Source organism: Copidosoma floridanum, unplaced genomic scaffold (assembly GCF_036245765.1).
Source record: "Copidosoma floridanum isolate Cflo_tuat_1 unplaced genomic scaffold, Cflo_Japanese_pri ptg000014l, whole genome shotgun sequence".
Taxonomy (NCBI): Eukaryota; Metazoa; Arthropoda; class Insecta; order Hymenoptera; family Encyrtidae; genus Copidosoma; species Copidosoma floridanum.
This window is the reverse complement of record NW_028321891.1, coordinates 8,697,349-8,721,590: the sequence shown is the minus strand read 5'-3', so window position 1 is coordinate 8,721,590 and position 24,242 is coordinate 8,697,349. Positions and strand designations below refer to the sequence as shown.

Sequence of the window (24,242 nt, the reverse complement as noted above, 5' to 3'; positions counted from 1 at the left end):
ACCAAAAAATTTTGATACATAATTTATTAGTCAGAATACCTCGTCTCTTGTAATTTTTGAACAAACAAATAACTATACTCTTCCAGTCATAGCTCACATTTCTGTATCTATGATAGATTACAATATTGTACACACGTTACACATCTGAGCTGATGGCATATCATTTTTTTGTCGATAAACTCACGTGGATTAAAAAAAAGCACATTGGAAGTAGCAGCACCAACGCTGGCAGGTGACCACATGCACCAGAACAGATTCAAAATCCAAACAGAGATCAAACTGTGACCACTGCCAACGAAGAAGGGAGGAGATACACACAGAAATGGAATACTGGGTATAGGTGGATAGGTGGCACGGATCCTCGGCGCAGGCTCACGGAGCCCCTACCGTGCGACGGGTGGTAGGGATGGTAGAAACAGCACCGCAAGAAGCCATCCCTTCCCCTCATTGCCTCCCACATGTGAGGAAAGAGAAGAAGTGGGGAAAGAGAATTGCATGGTCTCTCTCGATCCAGGGGCTTGCAAGGTCTAAAGCTTGGGCTGTTGTCGCAGTCTTCGCCGGCGGCCTTTCATTCGAGGAGGTAACCCACTTTCACTTCTTTGCGCCACACAGTGAGTATGCGTGTGAAAATCTTTGACACTAAAAACGTGGGTAAACGTGAGTGATAATTTTAATAACAATAATATTACTAACAAAACGTTAATAGTAAGAATAAGAAGAAGAAAGTACATCAATTGCAATAGACATAGACTAGGAGAGCGACTGCAGTGATCGAAGATCGATTGAGTACGGCATGTCTGACCACAAGCTGACTGTTACTACTAGCATTTGGCTACGTTCTTTAGTTGCACCAGTGAATACGTGCAAAAAAATTGGTGTCTCATATTTACAGTGTAGTCCATAGAACGAAAGTTGCCTTGTAAATTATAGTACTCTGTGACATTTGCAGAAAGCTACTCAACAAAACATTGTAATTAAAATTGATTAGCGATATAAACCAGTCCAGTTTTCAAGTTGTGCACAACGTGACACTGGCTAATGTTCTTTTTTTTTTTTTTTTTCATTATTTTCGTTTTCATTGTGAATTTTTCCCACATTTTGAGATCCATACGAGCACATGTGAGGCATCAGAAAAATGTATATCAAACGTAGTGCTCTAACGTGGTGTATATCATGTGATGATGTGTCAAGTGGCTGTAGTGTCCCTAAAATAAAACTTCCTAAATGTGTGCGTATTATTGGGTCAGCAGAAACCAGTATTTTTGGACAGCTGTCATTATCGTAGTAGACAAAGACGCTGAAGAGGACGACGCAAGGGAATCGAGACAATAATCATAAACAGAAGAGATGAGGAGTGAAGTTGGGACGATATTCACCATCAACGTGAGCGGCACGACAAGGAGATGGCTATTGTCGCTACTGGTGCTTTGTGCTACGTGGCTCTTAGGTTTGTATCTAAAAGAATCGGGGCTAAGGAAAAACTTGGAGCAGCTCCTGTTCTTCTTGATGTGGCTTTATTGTTGTACTGGGTTGTTTTCATCATCGTCGTTACCATGAAATATGAAATGAGAAGATACGGTTTTATGGCCTATCGTAATTATGGCCAATCAAGCTCAATTATAGTCATCGTTTACGTGCTTTATTTCGTAGATGTACAGAGAAAATGTATCTATGGTACTTAAGTCATTGAGTTTTTCCCTAAAATTCATTGTAATTTATTTCTCTCTGCTCTGTGAGCGTCCGTTGGATTTTTGAGGCGTACAATGATGGAAACTGCTTTAGAAAGATATTTATTAATTTGCTCTTATTTTGTAAAAAATATGTACTGGGTAAGGCTACTTTTTTAGGGAAACTTTTGTCATAGTTAAATGGTCTTCAAAATACTTTCGTCAATATTTCATTTTCCTCAGAACGTTGCGTCGTTTTCTTTCAGTTTGTGATGAAAAGAGTAAGTTAAGACAGAGTGAAAAATACGTACTATCCATGATTATAAGAAAATTTTTTTTTAGCCAGATTCATTTTCAGTTCAATAAACTTTGTTGTTTAAAAAAGTAATAGACATTAACTTTATGTTTGTGGGTTAAGTGTGAGAGAAAAAAAGAGAAGAAAAATAATTTAATCCAAATCGAAATTAAAGAAAATTGTTCAAAGCTCTTTTCAACTCGCTGAATCGAGAAGTTTGAAAATTTCGTTTGATCCTGTAGCTGCTAACAAGTCTGTCGACGAAAGGGGTGGGATCTTTTTTACTTCCCAAGAGGTAAAAAGAAAGCGAGTAGAGGGAAAATTCAGACAATGAAAATCGTTGCCGTTACCTGTTCTGGCGTGGATTTCTCGAGTAACGCAACTCACGAGTAACCCAGATATCGATTTCTCTTGCGGGTAAATGGTGATACCTATGAAGGGCAAAAAATTACAACATGCTATATAAGGCGCTTACTCTTTACTGTAAAGTCAAGTTTCTTACTCGTGTTTTTTCATAAATAATACTTGCAAGGCTCGTGACTTGACTAGTGCGTTTAATACAAGGGACCTTCAGTCTTATACTTGTGTATACGTACTGTATAATTGTACTACTTTTTATGACATTATTGCTAAGCATTGTGAGCATAAGCTCGTGTACTCGGTTAATTGGGAATCACAGTAAAAGCCAATGGATGAAAGGTTTTTAGTTCCCATTCATAATATTTGACAACGGACGTAGCTGTCATGGTCTACTCTTTATCATGTGTAGAACCTGAAAAAACAATTGCGCCAGGCAGACGTACGTACATGTTTCACAAAAAAAGGAGAAAAAAATATAACTCTTTGATGATTCTCTCAACCTGATACTTCTTTCGTTTTTAAGGCGGACTCAATAAATAGTGCATACTAACGTTATCAGCAGTACACATAATTTGGGCGCGTCATTACACATGTCTACCACCATTTTCCTTTGTCTTAGATTTTGTTATCTGATGCCTCTCTGATTTTACCATACTTCTGCCTTCTCCCTTTCAAAGCCTAAAAAATCGGTAGGTTAACCCTCATATACACACAAGCCTTTCCGAAGCAATCCTAAATATACGCTCACGCATGCTCACTTATGTGCTAGATGACAGCGTGTGCGTATACACCGATAAATATAGCACGCAAACATTTACTTATGCTGGGAGAGCCTATAAAGGAGATCTTACGTGGGAACGAGTACACGCACGTTATCCTACACCTACTTGTGAGGGAAGGGGGCTATATGAACCAACGCAGGGTAGTCGTAACACGTGCCAAAAACTAGTTGTAAGTGTAAGCATGTTCGAACTCTCATATGTGCGGGTGAGTACTTGCCTCTGCTAAGCTGCAGGGCATAAGCTGTTGGTTTGCATGTGCGGTTCTGCGTACAAATAGGAGAGCTTTGATCGTACAAGATCTGTAGAAAATTGATAGTGTTTAATATGCTCGTAACTGTATTTAATATGGGTCTTTCTTTGTCACACACCTTGTGTTTTTCAATTTTTTTTTTTTTTTTGGATGAATTTTTACCAATAAATATCTTTGCTTTGTTTAATAAAGCATTTGCAAATCACTTTTTTTAATTTTAAAAAATTTGGTAAGCTAATTTCATAGTAAATAACACGTAGGCACTCTACTTTAGAGAAGTTTAATGCTTATGAATGAGGTGATGACTTTATCATGATATTTAGAGGGGTGGATGTAAAAAGGGTATAAGACGAGCCATGAGGGTCAGATAAGATTTTAAATTGCAAATTTTCGTTTTAAACACTTACCTTTACTCATTCGATTTGCATACTCGCATATAATCCACAATCTGTTCTTGTGACGCGTTTAGGAGAGAAAAAGAGCGTGATAATATTCCCCAGTGGGAATCTTAATACGCAAACTTTAGCCCAGGTGCTCTAAACTTTTCGTAATCTCATTAATATCACTAAATGCATTATATATTTACGCCCTATTGAATATCAACTACCAAATTGTGGATTCTTCAGATATGGCTAATATTTTAATCGAAAAAAATATTTATCTCGTTTATCGAGTTATGAAGTATCTTTCCTTTTCTTTTGTTTCTTTGTATGTTTTCAAGCCTTATGTGATCCTATTGTAAATCGTCCTGATTAAGCTTCCTTCCACTCAATATTTATGTACAGCCACCGAAAACAAGAGGCTCACCTTCATCCAATATTCTTCCTATCGTATACGACTATTTCTTGCATGTGTTTTTATGTATAGGGTTTAACGTATCCCAAAGTCGCTGTAAATTCTTCCATCTGTTTGGTGCTACATGTTTCTCGCATAATACACTCGCTTCTTCTTTTTTTTTTTTTTTTTTTTTTTTTGTGAAATTCATGTACTCCCTGAAAAGAATTTCATACAATAAATGTTAAGAACTTATAATTTGTTTAAGTGCTCGATCTAAAACAGGATACCCTTAAGACTCAGTTAGAATTTTAAGTTTTATAAAATTTGGTGAAACAAATAATTTGTACATTGATTTTGTGATTGTGAGCTATTTAAAAAATACGAAAGTTGATTTTTTCTCAAATCAAAATTTGATCTTTTTTCATCGCGATTTTTATAAAAATTTAATACTTGACAGAGTACATAGTGATATAGGTTTCAGCAAAAATCCAACACACAGCGTTATGCTATTTCCAAACAGAACCGTTTGAAGTTAACAATAACTGATTTATAAACTACAATGAAACTTATCAGTATCTTTTGTATTTGATGGCATGTATACATTATTTGTACCGGAACAAACTAGTTTTCAAGCCACTGGCTCTATACTTAGTATCGACATTATCCACCGTTCGATGCAGAACTGTATTTATTCATAGAAACATATAATGTCTTTTCCACACTAAGCACTATCTTCATCGGCTTGACACTCGATTTCGATCAATCACCTCGAAAAAACAAATCCACTGTTACTTTTCCTCTTTTTTTGTTAGCTGCAAATATTATGATAGGATTGTGGACACACACTCGAGAGCTAAAGAAAAGTAAAGAAAACTCTCAGGTTAAAGAGGCTTTGTGCAAGTAGATTTTATAGGGAGTTTCCAATCCTCTCTTTGTTCTTACTATCCAATAAGAATTTTTACATCGACATACGATACATGCACGCTCGTGAAATAATTGTCCTGAGCTTTAAGTTTCTCTTTGGGGGTTTCGTTTTTCCTAGACAGGAATTAATTTTTTCTTCAATCCATTATTCCAGTATGTCTTTACTCTAACTGTACGCAGCTATCTATCACTGCATTGTCAGTGATGATAGTGTGACACATATTATAGACGCTCGTGTCCGACCATATCAGGATCCGTTCTCACCAAGCATGTATTGAGTGATGCTGGTAAGCTTTTAAAAATTTGGTAGTTTTTATCTCTTGAATCAATCTATGCAACTATTCGCTATTCCACACTTTTTCTCTGATTTCTTCAACATACTCCGTGCACCTGGTAAATAAAACTGCGTTTACACACTTTTTCGGTGGCCTTCTTTATATTTTAGTCAAAGTGCTTTAGTAAATATTGACAATGCGCAAGCCTTCTCTCTGCGTTCAATTTTCCGTCCCACATCCAACGCAACGCTTGAAAGTGTCAAATGCAAGTTGCACTAGAGTACCACAATTCATGATTTTTTTTTTTCGTCAGCAAAAAAATTTTCGTCTCTCTTCTCCGAAATAGCATTTGACACCACTGACACGATGGCTTCAATGTTGAAAACGTGGGATGTGTATTTTAGGTTTTGAATAGCAACAGTACCGCAACGCTGCGTTTGACACATCTTTTTTTTTCTTATAAAAATATTCATTTTAACGAAAAAAAAGGATGGTCATTAGTTTACGGTAGTCTTCTCACATGGAAAATTAATTACAGACATCAGTGTGCGTGATTTTTCGTAAATTCTCAGTTGAAAGTCAGGTTTTATTTAAAAAATGGTGTTACGATAAAGGGATTGTTAATAATTATTCTTTAATCAGCCAAGAATGGTATGTATTGTGCCATTTGAGAGACAACAGGGAGAAGGAATATCAAAGATAATAAGTTAGCTGAGCTCCACAAAGGATAATAACCTAGGAAACAGTAAATTAAAATCAATGCATGATTCCCTCAATTTTTAAGTCAATGTACAGTACTCAATGTTTTGAGAACAATAATGGAAAAGCTTGTTTGACTTATTATATACAAAGTATAACTGCGAATTTTAAAAGGAACTCTTCTTTTAAATTTCCTTTGGTATATCATTATTTCTCGGTTTACTCCGAATCAATAAATTTTAATAAAAAGACATAATGAGTTTTCCGACGTACTTCAACTTTCTCGGCCGTGCCTTTACATTTATAGACACACTATTGAACATTTATGCACCAGCGTGTCCCACGAAATATGCCAAGGCACGTATCTTGCAATACCAAACCACATACACACACTTTGGGAAAAGTGAAAAATCAATACTATTTTTCGTAATTTGACAAAAAAACCATCAACTAATAAAAAATACTTTAAAATCTAGTAAAAACTAATTTTTGCTTTTTACAGATGCAGTGGAGGCTCTGATGATGACGAACCTGAAGATACCCACGCACGTAGTGCAAAACCAAACTGTGCGGATGGAGTGCGAGTTCGACTTGGACGGGGAGCCCCTGTACTCGGTCAAGTGGTACAAGGACGGCAACGAGTTTTATCGCTACGTGCCAAACGAGCGACCCGACGTCCACGTCTTTTCCCTTCCTGGCGTCAACGTTGACGTACGTATAATTCATGCATTATATACTGTGACAGCATGGTGCTGAAAAAAAGCTTTTCATTATTATTTTCAATTTTTTCCCCGGGAATTGTCCTTTTTTTCTGGAGCTTTTCATTTTTCTTGCTATTTTATTCGTTTTTTTATTTTTTCCTCTTTTCTTGCAGTCACACATCTCGAGTATCTTCTCCGCAGTGAGCTAAGTACAATAGATAGTTAGAGCAGATTATAGAAGGGACAGTTGCGAGGGATTTAACAAAGTATAACATTAAGAACTGAAAGGAGACTCTCATGACGAGCATTATTACGCGGGCTTTTACGTGTTATGGAAAAAAATGATTGTGTTACGTTAAAGGTATATTGTGTTCTGAAAAAAGGGTAAAAAATAAAATACGTACATTAAAATGTCATTTTGATGCTAGTAGACTTCGAGAGCTACAGATTCATGACAGCATTATATGCATCTCTCTCGTTTTTACTTGTCATGATCCTGTAATGGGTTATAACAAAAAAACCTAATATGGATAGTCGTCAGTATGTGTAATCAAATTTTATTTCATTCTGCACTTATTTATTTACAGTAATGGATTTGTTATTAAGATTACTGACCAATTTTCAAATTATATATTATAAAACTATATTTAATAAAAGCTTTGCTAAAACTCATGATACAGTTCAAAAAGGCATCTGAATAATACGAAATTGCTGCAAGTCTATACATATTATTGGAGCTTTTCAATTTTAAATCGGACTTGTCTTTTGTCTTTGGTTAATCTTTGATTGACAGAGATACTTATAAGCTTATTTTTACGCATGGCTCATTTTTGAATTTTCTAAAAGGTCATCGTGGGATTCTGGAAAACTCTCTCTCTCTCTCTCTCTGTGTATCTTCACTTTTACATTGGATATTATTTATTCTTGGAGTATTGTTTTTATTAAATACTGTTATTTTTAGTATTTTACTGTTGTTTTACTAATTATTTACTTATTCAGTAACTAGAATTCAATATAATAATATTTACTTTTACTGGTTAATGTTAGTCAACCACTCATGTAAAACAGTGTACTACAACCATTTTTGTTGAGGTCAAATAGGATTTTATCCCTTGGCCCTTAAAATTAATGATTGAGATTTAAAAAATCTCTACTCCTCTATTGGGTGAAAAAATATGAATTCTAGTGTACTATGTGTATGATAGACTTAGATCTACATAACGGTATTTTTAACATAGAAATTTATTATGTACGTAAAATCATGTCCACACTACAAACGATGCCATCACTAAACGGGTGCAATATGTTATTCCCTCCTCCCAAAATGCAACTTACGGGTATTAAATGTTCACATGATTCCAAGTACTTGCGATCGAAATTTTTCCAAAGCAGCTTTCTCGATTTAATATAGTTACGTCGTCACGTGAGTTTTGATGGCTTTCTCGTTAGTCCCCCACTTACTAGTTTGAAGAGTAAGGGGGGGGAGCATACCTGCACGCTTGGGAGAGCGCTGTGTAATCGAATTTTGCGCTGATCCGATGAAACCAGGCAATTATTAGTCATCCGAACTCTACCCACCTACACGGTACAAGCCAGAATTTGCGTGCGTTATCGAAAAGCGAAACACGGCCTGTTAACGCCAGAATACCCACTTGCAATCTGTAGAGAAAGTTATTTCTAAAAACTCTAGAAAAGTAAAGTTAAATAAACAGCAAGTGCTTATAGTAGTCGTGAATGCCTTGAGCTTTTACCAATATCTTAACAATTAATAAGCTTACTTCTCAAAGATCTGCTCAATTTACTACTCTCAGAGTGTATGTAAATTACTACAACTTGTTTCTAGTGCTGGTAATTTAGTTCAAGTATTCACTGGTTGATTTGTTCAGGCAGTTTATTTTTATACATAAATGTGTGGTTACTTATCCCAATATCCCTGCTCATGCTTCATTTTAAACGAAGCAAGTTAAACAGTTATGTAAAATTTATACTGAGAGTATTCACTACAAAAAATTGGAAGTTTTCAGGGGAAAAAAAGTATAGAAGAGAAAAATTGAGAATAAATTTACTCGTTAATCGTTCCACTGATCTTTTCTATACTGTGTGCTAGCAGCTTAAACCACAGATAAGTATAGTTAGCCAACTTAAAATCCACAATCATGTGTCATTCTTGATATGTTTTTGTGCATGGATACAACGCAGGTATACCATTACTTTGTAAAATATTTAAAGTACGCGTGTGGCCTTTGGCAATAATATTGAACTTTTGTTGAAACAGTCGTGGGTTATAATAAACTCGGCCAGGGTGCACAGTACAGTACATGTATGTGTGTGTGGATAGTTTAGGCCTGTTTTTTGTTTAACAACTTCGTGACCTCGTTTATAGTAAAAGTAAAATTGCAGAGACCCCAGGGTACATAAGTATTCTCAAACAGAAAAGGAGAGATACAAAGACAAAAGTTTACTCTATAAAATTGATCACTAGTGTATACAGTGCAACCTTTCAAAAGTATAGGGTGCCAGCAAATAGATAATATTTGCCCAGAGTTTAGCGAGGAACTGGATTTCCGGGAAAAATGAGAGCTGATCCTCATCATCATATGTGCCACTCTTTCTCGTGCATGTACCCATCCCTGTCTCTTTTTACACCCACATAGAGGGTTTTTTTACTTGAGGCCATGAGGAACTTTTTTGAAACATGTATTATAACAAAGTAAAAATAACATTAAGATTATGTAGGCCATTTGCTAAATGTATGTATACAAACACTGAAACTCTTGTAACAACTGCTACTGTTGTTGGACACATGGCGTGCATTGATTTTCAACTGACCCTCTGAATTGGAATAAACTACTAGTGCGGGGTATCTGAAAATTTGCCGTTCCCGATTTTTTATGGATATTTCATTACGTGCTATGCCCTTTGTTTAAGCTGCACAGCAACATAACGGATTTATTTATTGCGGAGAGGATGCCGTGATATTGATCTCTGTAAAATAAAGTATCATTGCACGAAATTTTCCACCAATCATCGATTATTTCTGCAACCAATGAGCTTCATACGTGTTGCAGACAATTGGCATATGTGTAGTTTAAAAAACGCCCACTGTACTATTTTCTCCAAGATAATGAAATTTCAGACGTACACTGACCGCATTCTAAAAACGGTTCATTTCTTATAAAGAATTTGGACCAATAATTTGTAAAAAATTTTGCTGTACCTGGAAGTTTCGAATTGTTGTCGTTGTTAGCTTTTTCTTGTGTTTTAAATGAAATTTTTTCAGTGACATATTTCTCATAAAGCATACTATCAATTGTGCACTTTCGTTGGCACGCGGTGTACTTAATTCTTGCATTAAAATTTTCTAAAAAATGTCAGCAAATAATTTAAACTTCATACTTTTAACGTTTAAATTTTAAAAAGGCAAAAAGTAAAATTTTTAATAAATTACAACCAAAGTAACTCCTTTAAAAGCATTCAGAAATTGTAAGAAATCTTTCGTTCATAAATGACTCTATCGTGTATTGATGAAAACTCCTATGCATACTATTATCGAATAAAAAAATAAAATATATGTCTAGAACAATAAGTAGAATACTTGCTGGATATAAATGTAACGTGATCATAGTTGATCCAGTATACGTTTGTTAAAGAAAAAAAAACATAAATTAATAATTTATACATACATATATTTAGAAATAGAGTTGGACAATTCATAGTGCATTTAAAACTGATTACCTTGGCCATTACTCGTACATCTCGCTTCTTGTATAATTACTACACTTCTAGTCCTCTGAGAGCCAAAGACCAGAGCAGTACAAGAGAGATACTTATTGGAAAAAGTGATAATAGAAAAAAGTTCAGACATTTACAGCAGCAGTGAGAGAAAACAGGCGCACCTTAGGAGGAAGAAAGTCAAGTACGTGATTCGATGGTTAATTTGGGTGGCAAACTCTCGTCTTTCGATCGAGGACTTTTCTGAGTCATTCTACTTTTTTGCTCTCCCGAAGCATCAACAGTCAGTGCCTGCCTTCCTTGCACGCATACACACTCCAATTGAGATACAGTAAAGAAAAAAGACAAGGGGTGGGGGATAAGGCTATCAGGGAAAAAGCAGAACGAGTAAACGGTAGACGCAGAATATAGCAGCGGGCGCGTCCTCTGTTCTAAAATGCCTGGAACCTCGTAATTTTCCTCTGCAGCAACACTCTCATCCTTATCTGTACGTGTGACTGGTTGAGAAGAAGGTGGTGGTAGTGAGAGTAGGGGGTGGGAAAGAACCAGCGGCCAGCCCCACACTTTCGCTTGTCGAGCAGATAAGAATGTGCAGGGACACGTTCCATTAGTTTATGGAGGCTCTGTCTCTTTTTGCTTTCACTTTTGCGGTTTCCTCTCCCCCCTAAGGATGGCTAGTCCGAGGTTATGAGTTGGTGAGAAACGACGATTTTTGCAGTTGCTCGAGAAAAATATTTGCAATGAGGAGGAAGACGTTTCTCTACTGTAATATATGTGCGATGAAAGTGTGGGCCTCTGACAGTGGAAGATCAAGCTTTCGTACAAGCCAGAAATGTAGGGATTTTGGTAGAGAGCCAGACATTGTTGAATGGGAGGAGCAAGAAGGGCATCCACTGATAAAAATATTTGGCTGTTCAGTGGATAAAGATTGAAATTGCAAATTTGTTCTTTACTAATGTAAGCTCTCCTCGGGTAATAAATTTTACTGTTTATGAATAATTAGTAAAACACTTGATATTAATATGAAAGAATTAAAGTAAGCTTGTAAAAAGCTAACACATTCATGTGTTGTATAACCATATACTTCTTATCTATTTGGTAAAATTGTGGCAGTACTTGATTAAATATTAAATTACTGTTTAATTTAGCCACTTGTTGAATTGTAATGAAGTTAAATGCGTTTCATGCCATATAAAATCGCCCTAGTTTGGCGTCTGATACTTTAATTTTAGCATACAATTGAATTTATGTACGAGCATCCTGGATACGAGGAGCTTGTATTACAAAATACTTGTAAAATATATTACCAGCATTCCATTTTACCCATAGTTATCAAAGCGTCAGATTAATGTATTAAATTCTGCATGAAATATAAATCAACGTTTTGTATCTACGTCACAGTATAAAAAGAATTTCTGTATACCTACAGAAATTGAACACTGCGATTTTTGTGTCCAAAACAAACTGAGGATTGATTTCTTCTCATTGTACTGGGGTAGAACTGATGCATTGGCTTTCAATTGAAAGAATCATTCAAAATAAGACTTGCACATACATTTTTACTCTTACAAACACACTTCCTCGTTCTGTGTATCACTCAGTGGTAGTCTTACAACACCTGCTTCTGAGTAAGTATAAACTCAAAATTGATAATTACAGATTAGTATCATTATTCATAGCTCATTTTATTAGGGAAACGTTGTGATCTTACTACAAAACTATTTTGCACAAACAATTTTTTCCTCATTTTATAGAATAAGAATATATGACATTGATCTTCGGAATTCTCTAAGATGTGTCAAGAAATACAGACACACGTTCGACATTTTTACCATTTACGTTGTAAATGATCGAAAAGTCTCTTTTACAATTTTAAAAAATCACTCTCTTCCATTCTACCTCTATCTTAGTACGTTTTCGTTTTTATTTTTCAGAAACACAGCTCCTCGGAACGTTCGGTCGCCATCCACCGAGTAAACCTCGACAGCAGTGGCCGGTACAGGTGTGAGGTGTCCGGCGAAGCGCCTGCCTTCGACACTATTTCGGACCACAGCGATTTGGTCGTAGTCGGTCAGTATACCCGCTTATTATGAGCATAAACGTACATGCCACACATAAGTTTAAATGCAAGAGGAAGAAAAAGAACTTGGAGATTAACTTCCTCATATCTACTACCTTCATGAATTTTTACTATACTTACTTTGCATGCAACAAAGGAGGTTACGTGATGCAGGATACTAATACGCATAAATCTCTCTCGTTACACTTATACGTGTGTATACCACGACGTTTAATCAGGGTATCTTCGACATTCTGCAAGTTTTTTTCTCTCTTTCTCGGTGTTTGTTGGGTTTCGCATTCATTCAAAGGGATAACGAGCAATTATTCCTCCTTTCTCATACACTTATCGCTGTGTGTGAAATTGCTGATCGGAGAGTTAAAAAATTTTTTTTTCTCATCTCGTGGGTGGTGCGACATTCTCTACCTCTCTCTTTTATTATCGGACTTTTTCTCTCTTATAGTGTCCTTTTCAATGTAAGCTCTTATCGATTTGCATAAAGGTTGGATAATGGAGGAGAAACGACTAAGTTTTTGTCGTTTTGCTTCTTTCCACGAACGATAACCCATCGATAATATTCAAATTAACCGTGACGTTGGTGAGAATATGGGAAATTTTTGGCACCTTATGCTGATGTTGGCTGGCCTTTAAAGCGATACAGGGAATCATTTCCGGTGAAGCAGAGTTAATTAATGCAAATGACTCTCTGAGAGCAAGTTCTCACGTGGGTCCTAATACAAAAAAAAAAAAAAAATCTGTTTGTGTACATGTATGTGCTTGTTGGTGTGTGCTCGCGTGGAAAAAATTAGACTGCCATTTTATCCATTGTCAATAATTTACGACTTGAGATTTTTGTTCTTTTATTGGAAAATACGTGAGAGTAACGATTCAGGCGAACTTAATCATGTCCACAAGTAAACGAGATGTTATACTTTACCAACAATTTTTAATTTTTGATCCACCTCAAAGTCTTTAATTCCAATTATAGTTCATTTTTCTTTTGTCAATACACTTTTGGGTAATCTTTGAGTTGGAAATATTAAAACACAGTTCCTTTTCTTATTATTTGTAAATTGGAAAATCAATTCGTAATTAAGAAATATTGATTCAAAAATCAGATGTCGATTTGAGAACCATACATGTGCGTCTGTGAGTTTGTGTAACTGAATACATGACTCGCTTACGTTAACATTTTTTTCTTGAAAGGCTCAGTAGTAGTGTTGGTCGAATATTGCAGCTGAAAAAAGAAACACATTAGGAAGCATACGTAGTGGCATACTTGTAATCTCCTTTCAAAATGCAAAAAAGTATTCTAAAAGTATCGAGAACCTGTACGCACCATTACTGCAATTCAAAAATGTTATGCTTGAAAACAAGAGAAAAAAAACAGGTTTTGTATCAGAGCTACACCTATACTACATATTAAAACTCACACTTGCTTAATTCATCTACAAGCATTTTAAGTCACTGTGGCGTTTTCTGATTCATTGTTCTCCTGGTACCGCTGCAGTGCTGCCGAAGGACGGGCCGATAATCAGCGGGGGCAAGTCGAAGTACCAGCTGGGCGACCTGGTGCGCATGAACTGCACGTCAGCCCCGTCGAAGCCACACGCCACTCTAACGTGGTTCATCAACAACATCGAGGTGAGTCATTAATTTATACCAGGCCATCAGCACTGCCTCGTTAATTCAGCCCCGCGCAACCACAGCTATACGGGCCACGATCTATTACCTCTATGTACCATGTCCCCCTTGTTTTTTCACTTTTTATCATTAAAAATAGATAGGGTGACTGACACATTTTTTTCGTTCGAAAATGTTCTAAATAATCGACGTATAGGCGTAAGGTTCATCATTTTTCAGGAAGCGGAGCTTGTTGGTATGACGGAAGCCTTCGATTATTCATTATTGCGATTAATTATTTTTCGTAACTAAAGATCAACCTATCAATGTCTTCGAGGCTACATTAATCACTGCAAGCGTGATCCAAATATTGTCGTTTTCCCTACAAACTCAATATTAATTTATAAAAATATCTCAACGTCATTCATTTTACAATTAATCTTTTATTCCGATAAAAACTCGGAAACTCTCGTATTTTCTACATGAAAAGCTAAGTTTTTTCGCGCACATTTAGTGACTGGTTATTTCTGTTTTTCATACAACAGTCTGACGTTAATTTTCGGCTTATTATGGATATTTGAAAATTTTTTTGACATTTTGTACATATATTCTATAACTAATAAAATTCAATTTCCAACAATTCGTACACATACTTGTGAAAAGAGTATACGTGTACACATAATCGTCACGGGTATAGTTGGTTTGAATAAATTGAGTAAATAAATTTTTGATTAGTCATATACCGCTCATATAATTAAAAGTACCGGTATTACTTAATCAAAAGTGGAATCAGGTTACTTTTTAAATCTAAATTATATCACAGGAAAATACGGAATAATTTTTTCAGTCCTCTGTTAGACAAAACAAGATAAATAAATCAAACGGTATTGCAAGTATCATTATAAATTCACTTTTCAGCGAGTAGGCAGACATGTAAGCGAAAAAGATTACAACATTTTTAGTCAAAAGTGTGTCAAGAAAAAAAATAAGAAAACCTTTCCATTCCGTTGCGATTCACTGATTTTTCCCTATCCACTCGTAGATTTAAGCTTTCACTAGCTCTAAGATCCACTCTAACTTTTCTATTCTTTGAGGCCCAAATTAGGAGGGACACACGGACGCATAGCTATATGCTATCGCACGTAACTTATACTGATATTATAAAAACTGTAAAAATGTAAAGTAATCATTATTTTTCATTTGTATACACGTCCCTGTACACATAATCGTTGTATCCAGCAATACATGAACTTTTTGTACCCCATACAAGGATAAGAAAACAGAGAAAGAGTGCAAAAGAAAGGGTCTAAATGTAGAAAGAAAATCTTTTGCCCATCTCAGCCGACGAAATAAGTATTCTACACTAAAAAGACGTTTACGTACATCGTGGAAAACGATTTATCCGTACCCTCATACATTTCATTGATCGTATGCGTAATTGGATCAAGCTTCCAAGTATCAACTCTCATAGGTGTATCCATTCGTTTGATAATTAATTTTAGCATCATCGTACTTTCCATTTACGTCACTTCAATGCCACAGAAAACCTTCATAATAAGTTGTTTATGAAAATTCATTGCACTAACAACAAATTCATCACTATTTTCATTGCAATTCAAATACATTAAGAGTACACTATTTAATCAGACGTTGGTAACGTTTGGTAAAATAAATATTAAAAGTTACTCGTTTACACATATCTGTCATGTTTACCTTATTTAATGTTGCTTCCCGTTCTATTTAAGTACAAATTCATTTTCAAAGGAAAACGCATATTGATTTAACGAGAAATTTTAAATTGATTGAGAGTATTCAATCAATTATATTGAAATACATTACAAACTCTCTTCAGCGCTTATTAAATTCATCAGTACCTATGTACGTACACAAACATATTTGATGTAATTTCTCGATACAAACCGCTGATTCCACATAACTTTACGATAGCAAAGTGTACAGTTAAATATACATTTTTAGTTATTATCAAAAAAGTAAAGAATTTCAGATTTTTTGTGCCATACGTTTTGACACTTAGTATGCGAGGAGAGTGTTCTAACAAGCTCTCGTAATGACCGGCAATCCGAAAATTTTGACACACAAATTTTGCTGTCACTAAAAGTAATAGTGACATTCATGCTTACACGTCATTCCACTTTGTGGAAGAAACTAACCGTAATCTAAAAATATAGTTTTAAAACTAGGTTCTAACACATAATGGTTGGCAATCAGTTGAAAGTACAGCAAAGAATCATACGAAAGAAGAAGTCTTATAGAGTAAAATCATTACAATGACGCAAAAAAATAATAACTACAGCTAGATAAAGCTTCTATTATTTTACTTAATCTCTGGGATAAGGATAATAAGGATAAGAAAATTGTAGTTTCGGATTGTAAGGCCGACATTTATTCCAATTTATTCCAGTATCTCAACACCAGTAGTTTTAAGTGTAATTTTTTCTCATCACTGTATCGAGAAATTGAACCCTTTTACTAAAATAAAAGACTGCTATATGACGTACGTCATGTAATTAGTATAACTTTATGGCTATTGAAAATCTAATCTTTTTTATACAAAAACTTGGAGTTATTGCTATAAATTCCTCTGTTTGAAACATCCAGTTATGATTTTTTTTATAATCATCAGATAGCTAGTACACGTATAATAAGTACATACAATTGCTACTGCGCTTATGAGTTACTTCTCCTATCCCCAAAACCCCAAAACCAGAACGCGCTATGCCCAGAAGCGGTAGAGCTTAAACTATTTTCCAGGTAAAAGTTTGCTGTACACGATCGCAATGCGTGCATGGCTCAAATGAAAGTTCTCCTATCATAGAATACATTTTCGTCCCTCTCCTTCTCTGAAATACAAGCGCTACGTGTGACTTTATTACATTCTCCTAGCTGGGAGATAAGGACTGAAAGCTCGGCAATAAGCAGAGTAAAGCATTTATTGTTGGTTGTTTGGAAAAATGGTTTTGAAGTTGAAAGCAGAGAAAGACAATTTATTAAAACTGATTCTATCGTGTGCCACAAAGAGACAGAAATTTATGAACAACGTATAAACGTTATGCATAGTAATTCAAAAAAAAAAAAAGAAAACTAATTCATATGTAAACATGGAAAAACAAAAATTTAGTGGTGTCAATGTTAAAGCAGTTAATTTTTAGAATTTAAAAGTAAGAAAGATTTAGGGATATAGACATTAATCACGTGGAAGTTATAAGAATTAGCACTTATTAACCGATTAAAATAATTTATGATAAAAACTTCTTTTTTTTCGATTTTTTCAGGTAAATAACGAGAAAATTAGGTTGTAATCCGTGTCATCAAGTTTTCTGAAGATCGTCAAACTCAAAAGTCCTTCTCATCCTTCTTCTTTCCTTCTTTCGCTTGCTTTTGAAACTAAATTCTGCTTTTCTTCGATATCATAAAAAGAGTTTATGTCCTTGATCGTTTAATAAGTCAAGAAAATCTTTGAATAAGATGAAATCGAGTGTACTTGTGAAAATTTCAACTTCTTCATTTTTGATGATGTATTTTGTTTTATCAGAAAAACAGCTTCCAATTATTGAGGCTCAACCACGAACAGATATGCTTATAGGCACGCGGAAGACCGCTGTTCGATTCCCGGTTAGTGCAACTTTTTCGAGTAAGTCCTCTGTGCATTTTCACATGTGCTTTTTCACCTCGCAATGCGAGAAGGGGATGGGCAATCTATTTGTAGAAAAATTTCCCATTTTTTCCTACCCCCTTTCTGTAATGAAAGGCCTCCCATCCCTCTTCCTTTCTTTTTTCAAGTGCTCAGTGCCCAGAGTAGTGCCCTTAATAAGAGCCGGGCGTATAGCTACGATAATAAAAAAAAAGTTATGCTTATGAATCTTAATTCTATAAGGAGGGCATGTCTGACTATTTGCATAACTGAACTACTTGACTTTTGCCTTGTATCAACTGTAATGAAAATATCATGTTTCACTATTGCTTATAGTCTTGCGTTTGTCGTAAAAAAAGGCACGTTTAATTAAACACACGATTGCGCTACCTGACATCTAGATTATATGTTGTACTTCCTAACTATTTTTAGTTGCTGTTACATGATTATATATATTTTTAGGCATGAATTACCCAAATTCCCGTTTGTTTTGCGAAGAATGCACGTCTGACTAAACACTTATCTGTTCTACTCAATGTCTGGTTTTGATATTTAATAGTTACTCTGTTCTATTTTGCAAAAGAAGAAATATAGCATTATATAGTTGAATAAAAATTTTGTCCTACCTTAAATGTTTTTTTTTTTTTTTTTTTTTTTCAACATTTGGACGTTTACTGCGCCATTAGTATGAAAAATAACGTTTGTCACTGCAGTGTATTTATTCTGGACTATCACAAGAATCACTTGGTCATAACTTTGCAAGCATCCTGAGTTAACATCCCCGTGATTGCCCCCGAAAAATTGTGCATCAGTTATGAAAATTTCTATTAAACCTCCTACTTATATGCACAAACAAGATCAGTCTGACCAAACACATGGTTGTACTACTTAATTTCTCATTAAAATTTTAAATTGCCACATAATTATTAGTTTCAATAGAAATATTTCATGTATTAATGGTCGTAAGTTTTCAGAGTGTGTGCTCACACTACGAAACATCCATGGCTGATCAAACGCATGGCTGCACTACTTTATATCTAGTTTTCATACTTAAGTGTCATAATTTTCCTATTTTTCAACGTTAAACATATTTTATTGTTAGATGTGAACTTTAAAGCCACGTCTTTGTGGTAAAAAATATTTGGCTGACCAAAGGCATAGTTATTCTACTTAATATCTGGTCTTAATCGGTAACTGCTTGACTATTACCTCCCTGTAATCGCTATAGTAATATTTAGTATTGTTTGGCATAAGCTTTTGTAACTTGTATTGAATTAACGAGTGAGGTACGTACGACAAAATGTATGGTTTTACTATACTTTAATGTTTGATCTTTAATCTGTTCTTATTTGTGAAAGCAAAAATATAATTTGGCTCAGTAGCAAGCAAACTTTTAAAGTTTATAGACTTATGTAAAAAAAATGTGTATGACGGTTAACAGGATTGTAGCACTTATTATTTAGGTTAAAAATTCAGTTGAAAGGTTACAATCATTTGCATCATGGAAATCTCATTTATATTGTAGTACGTAAACCTTTAATGCATTGTTCATGCTCCAGTTGTTTTTGTTATTTTTTCAGTTTAATCTACTTGAGGTGTGGGCTTACGGAAGGTGTAAGAGGGAGTGTATATGTACAGTAGCTTGTCCTAATTGCTCGTAACTTTAATCCATTTTGTATACATCTATGCAGATATGAGCATCGGTGGCGACAATACTTGATTCTCTAAATGAGAATGGCTCGCATCGATTTTTTCAACGTATATCGTTGTATGTTGATGAATCTGTACAATAGTGAAGCAGTCACAGACAGAATTCACGATTGCTAGACGCTGACAAGAAATAGAGTCTCTGATAAAGATGAAGATTTTTTATCTTTGTGCACTTTATTGTGTGTGCATACACTAAAGACAAATGCATAAAAGTATCTTCTAAAATAAAATATTTTCATGATATTTAATCAATGAGAAAATATTAGCTGAAGCTAAAATTATCTGACAATTACTGGTTCATATTGTTAGATTGCATATTTTTTCATGAGTGGCTCTACTTTTGAATGTCCTATTTTTTTTTGCAGTTGACCCAATTCAATTATAAGTTTCAATTGTCATACTTTTAACGAACAGAGATATTTCGTTATCTACTCCAGATCTTTTATATCGATTCCATATATACTCACTTTTAGTTGTGCAACACTTGGGCGCCCTTTTGACATCCATAGGAATATAACAAAAAAAAGTAATTACAGCATTGAATCAAATCAACTGCACTTCGTCAAGCGCATCTCGAAGTACTTTTAAGTGCCGCATTCCAATATCAGTAATAATTGTAACGAAGCTATGGCCCGTATATACTTTACAACAAACCATCGGTCATTTTTCTGTGTCGCAGGTCACGGATAACAAGACGATTGGTCCCCGCAGCCACCGAATGGACAAAAATGGCCTGGAAATCGAAAAACTTGGTCTAAAGTTTGAGGTAAAGCCAAGCCACTTCCTGCACGGTGACATCCACTTTAAGTGCATCGCCACCATACCACTGGTGTACAAGCGCGTCGAGGAGCATCGGGTCATCGGCGACAGTAGCTTCTTCAAACAGCCACTGGAGAGCCGGGAGACACGAGCGCAGAGCCACGTGAGGAACGACAACAACGCAGGTATGTATATTTCTCGTATAACGTAAGATTATTACGCTGTAAAATATGTGTTAGACAGTATGGGGTGGGTTTCCCTTTTTTTTACCAAGGAGCAGGGAGGGTGGTGTGATGTGTACCCAAGCGGAAGCAGTGGCGTTTGAGAAAACTGCTCTGATTTGACGTCCGGGGAAATCTTGTCTTTATTCCCTCAGGCGTGACGTGATGTTTTTCTTACCCCTGTTCTTACCATCTTGGTCCGTGCCTCAGGGGGAGAAGAGGCATGAAAATTTTTATTTTACCGAGGAAAGTGCTGTCAATTTTTCTGATCAGATGCAGAAAGTATGGAGATCACGTAAAATAATACCCACTCTCTCAATATGTAATTTAATTGTGTTCGAATCATCGTGTTAACCAGCTGACATGCTGCATAAGTTGATAGCAGATACGTAAAATAAATACATTCAATTTTTTTATTTCACTTAGCAGTGAATATACACGATTCAACAGTCGTCCACATAAGAAGATTTCTCTTTATTATTATTCATTGATAGGATTACGCTCATTCACTGCGATAAAATATGCACGCATTGGTTGAATCCCCAATTTTTACCATGTTTTTATTCAAACAAATGCAGAGTAATTTAATTTAATACAATATTAAATGCACTGAGATCAACCTTTTTATTTAATCCTTGTGTACAAACAAAATCCTTAATGAAATAAACATTTTATTCTGTAAAATGGTCTCCATTAGCGATATTAATAATTATTCTGATGCTAAAAATATTAGTATTAATTAATTATAATAATTACAAAAAAGAAACTAATTTGCCCAAATAATACACGTTTTCATAAAAATGATTGAGCCATGGGTCATACAATACACATTAAAATAAAGCAAGTTCACATAAAGCCCTATTCCCCATCTCCCTTTTATCCTTTAAACGCGTGACATACTCCATAATCCTCAGTTCACTACAGCACAAAAAGGCAGGTGCAATGAAAAGTAGAACCTCTGAACGCAGTTAAAAAAGGAGAATGGCACGAGTTCTGTACGTTGCAGCAATGGTCACGCGTAAATTAAAACTAAGTCGCAACATCTTTTTGCGCCTTGATAAATGAACGTAGCAGAGAAGGAGTAAAAGTATAAGCTGGTCGGCCATATATTCCATCGAGGCGAAGTAACCGCACTTTTTGCCTTTCTGGTGGTACGAAAAATATTTGCATATACATACCGGAGATATTGCGTGATTTTTTCAAAACCTCCCTTTTTTTCGAACAAATATGACTGCTTCTATCTTACTGAAAAAAAAAAAAATATATTTTCATGAAAAAAGAGAAAAAAAACGATTTCCACGTATTTTCATGGTACGAGTTGACTCTGACACTCATGCTTTTTCGCTTATTTTTTCGCCCCGTTGTGACGTTTTATCGTACACCATTTTGCGGCTCAAAACGTAATCAATATGTGTACAAATATGCATGCAAGTCTACTTGATTTCATTTTTTTTTCTTTTTTTGTTTTAGTGTTTTAATGCACATTTAGATGATTAGTAAAAATAATGGAAAAAACAAATACGTGGCATGGAAAGTACCTTAATGATAATAATATTTTTTTTTAATCAAACCTTTTTTTTAAAGAAAGAGGGCCAGTCATTATAATTGTCATAAAAGATCATTAGGAACATCAAACATCCTCAGTTGTTTATCGATCTTGTACTGTTCTTTTGTTAACCTTCATTGAAATTTGTTATCATTGATTTTTTAATGCCAGTCAGGCAGCTTCTGTATATTCAAAATATTACGAGCAATAAGAATAGAGACAAAAAGGCAGTAAAGAATACCGTCAACTCCCCGGCTTTGACGTTGGATTCATTTTACAATGGCCATTATATTTAAAAATAATTAAGTGTGCTCTTACTATTTTCACAGGTAATTTTGTAATCTGTTTCACGAATTTCCAAGCTTAGGTATATAATGAAAGAGTTGTGACCTTTTTTTCGCTCTCTTTTTTCCCTGCACTTCACTCGCATTTTATGAGCAGCGTGCCCGTTTTCTCCTCATTGTCTCCTCTACAAAGTGCACTATCGCCACCTCTCCCTACCGCTCTTTCTATTGCTTTCCATTGCCTTTTGTATTCTTTTCTTTTCAGTAGATTTTGAATGCTTTTTTCCAGACTTTTTTCCCCTGCCAGTAGCTTTTATGCTTTTTTCTACCAATTGTCCGCATCTGATTTAATCTTTCGTTTGTTGCTTGCATTTCTACTAAATAGATACTTTGAGAGAAATATTCAGATAATTTTAGACGAACGTACAAAACTCTTTATCACTTCAAAACAAAGTCCCTTAAAATATTGCCTCAGATCTTTAATAATCTCAATATGAAGCTTTAAATTACGGTTTACTGTTTCATTGACAATAACGTAATTCAATTTTTTTTACATCCTCATTATTTTAACTTTTTATTTACTATATGGATCAGAAAGTATGATAATGAAGATGATTCCTTCTTCCTACGCAGATAAATTAAAAAATTTGAAATTAAGCAAATACTATTGTTATATTCATTTTTACATTTCCATGTACATACAAGCAAATACCCCTTTTTTTCATTTATGTTACAGGATCCCAAGCGTGCATCTCAGCTGCAACGACCTTTATTTGTACTCTGTCGATACTCGTTGTCAGTATTTCCGCACGATAATATGCAAAACGAAAAAAAGACGAAAAGGAAAGAAGAAAACAAGCCAAAAGATGACGAGAAGGGCAGCGCTCCTGTTGCTGCCATTTTATACGTGTTATATATGCCTACATTCTGTGACATGATTAGACTCTGTGTACTAGTGGTATTGGGCGTACTGAGAACGTCAGTTGTACAAAAAGAATCACGAAGAAAAATGAAAAAAAAGACTTTCTATATAGAAAAATTGCTGTATACTTGAATAGCGTCAAAAGATTGCATTAGATTCACTGTGAAAGCTACTGTAAATCTTAACTCATTACACGCTTATGCATGTATATACGTATATCCTGGAGACATCATGTACAAATCATGTATGTATGCTGTACAAAATATAAGTGGTTCACAACTCGTATTTTGATTCAAGTTCATTTTTTTATTACTTATGATTGTGTCTTACCTAATACAGTTATATAAGTGAAACGTGAATAAAGAAGTATTGCTAAAGTAAAATACCTGAGGATTGACCAAGCCTCATATATTTTTTTTAAATAGAATTGAGATAAAAAATCACAATGAAAAAAAAATCAAAACAGCAAAATAAACGGACGTTACATAAAAGCTATTGCAACAATAACAACGAAGCATCAACCTGTACAAGTACTCGGTAGAGTAGCAAAAATTATGTATGATTTATTGCATGGATGATGATTACTAAATGACTTTGATACCGTAGCTTAGCTCCATAGGTTTTTATAATACGTGAGGTTCAGAATTTGAGGGCAAGTACAAGGTAAGTAAACATCAGATCACAATCCGCAGAGATTTAATATTTTTTCGTAGTCATAATAAAAATACAATGGAGATACTTTTATTTAACTGGTTGTATTGGCAAATCTTTATTCACACACTGGTATAGGAAATACAGTCTGATGGATTTCTGTCCCAACATTTCACTGTGCTTAAAAGATACCTTTCTCTACCGAAAAATAAAATTTTATTTCAGATGGAATCTCAAAACATGCAATAACTATTCTGGTTTTCTTTTTGTGAATTGGTGCGTAATGTACACTATTTGCGATAATTATTATAAATTTTAAACTGAATAGTTGGAAAAAAATTTCAAAAAATTTC

The 24,242-nt window shown here is 34.9% G+C and overlaps 1 protein-coding gene across 1 annotated transcript in view; it reads left to right on the top strand.

Moving 5' to 3' along the window:
- The first annotated feature begins 1,090 nt into the window (after positions 1-1,090).
- The window catches only part of LOC106638266 (uncharacterized), a 42,493-nt gene continuing 19,341 nt past the window's right edge, over positions 1,091-24,242 (top strand). The window contains exons 1-5 of the mRNA XM_089592132.1: positions 1,091-1,447; positions 6,532-6,740; positions 12,397-12,532; positions 14,032-14,165; positions 20,186-20,450. Of these exons, the coding sequence (XP_089448258.1) occupies positions 1,348-1,447; positions 6,532-6,740; positions 12,397-12,532; positions 14,032-14,165; positions 20,186-20,450 (844 nt within the window). The 5' untranslated portion in view covers positions 1,091-1,347. The remainder of the gene's footprint in view (positions 1,448-6,531; positions 6,741-12,396; positions 12,533-14,031; positions 14,166-20,185; positions 20,451-24,242) is intronic.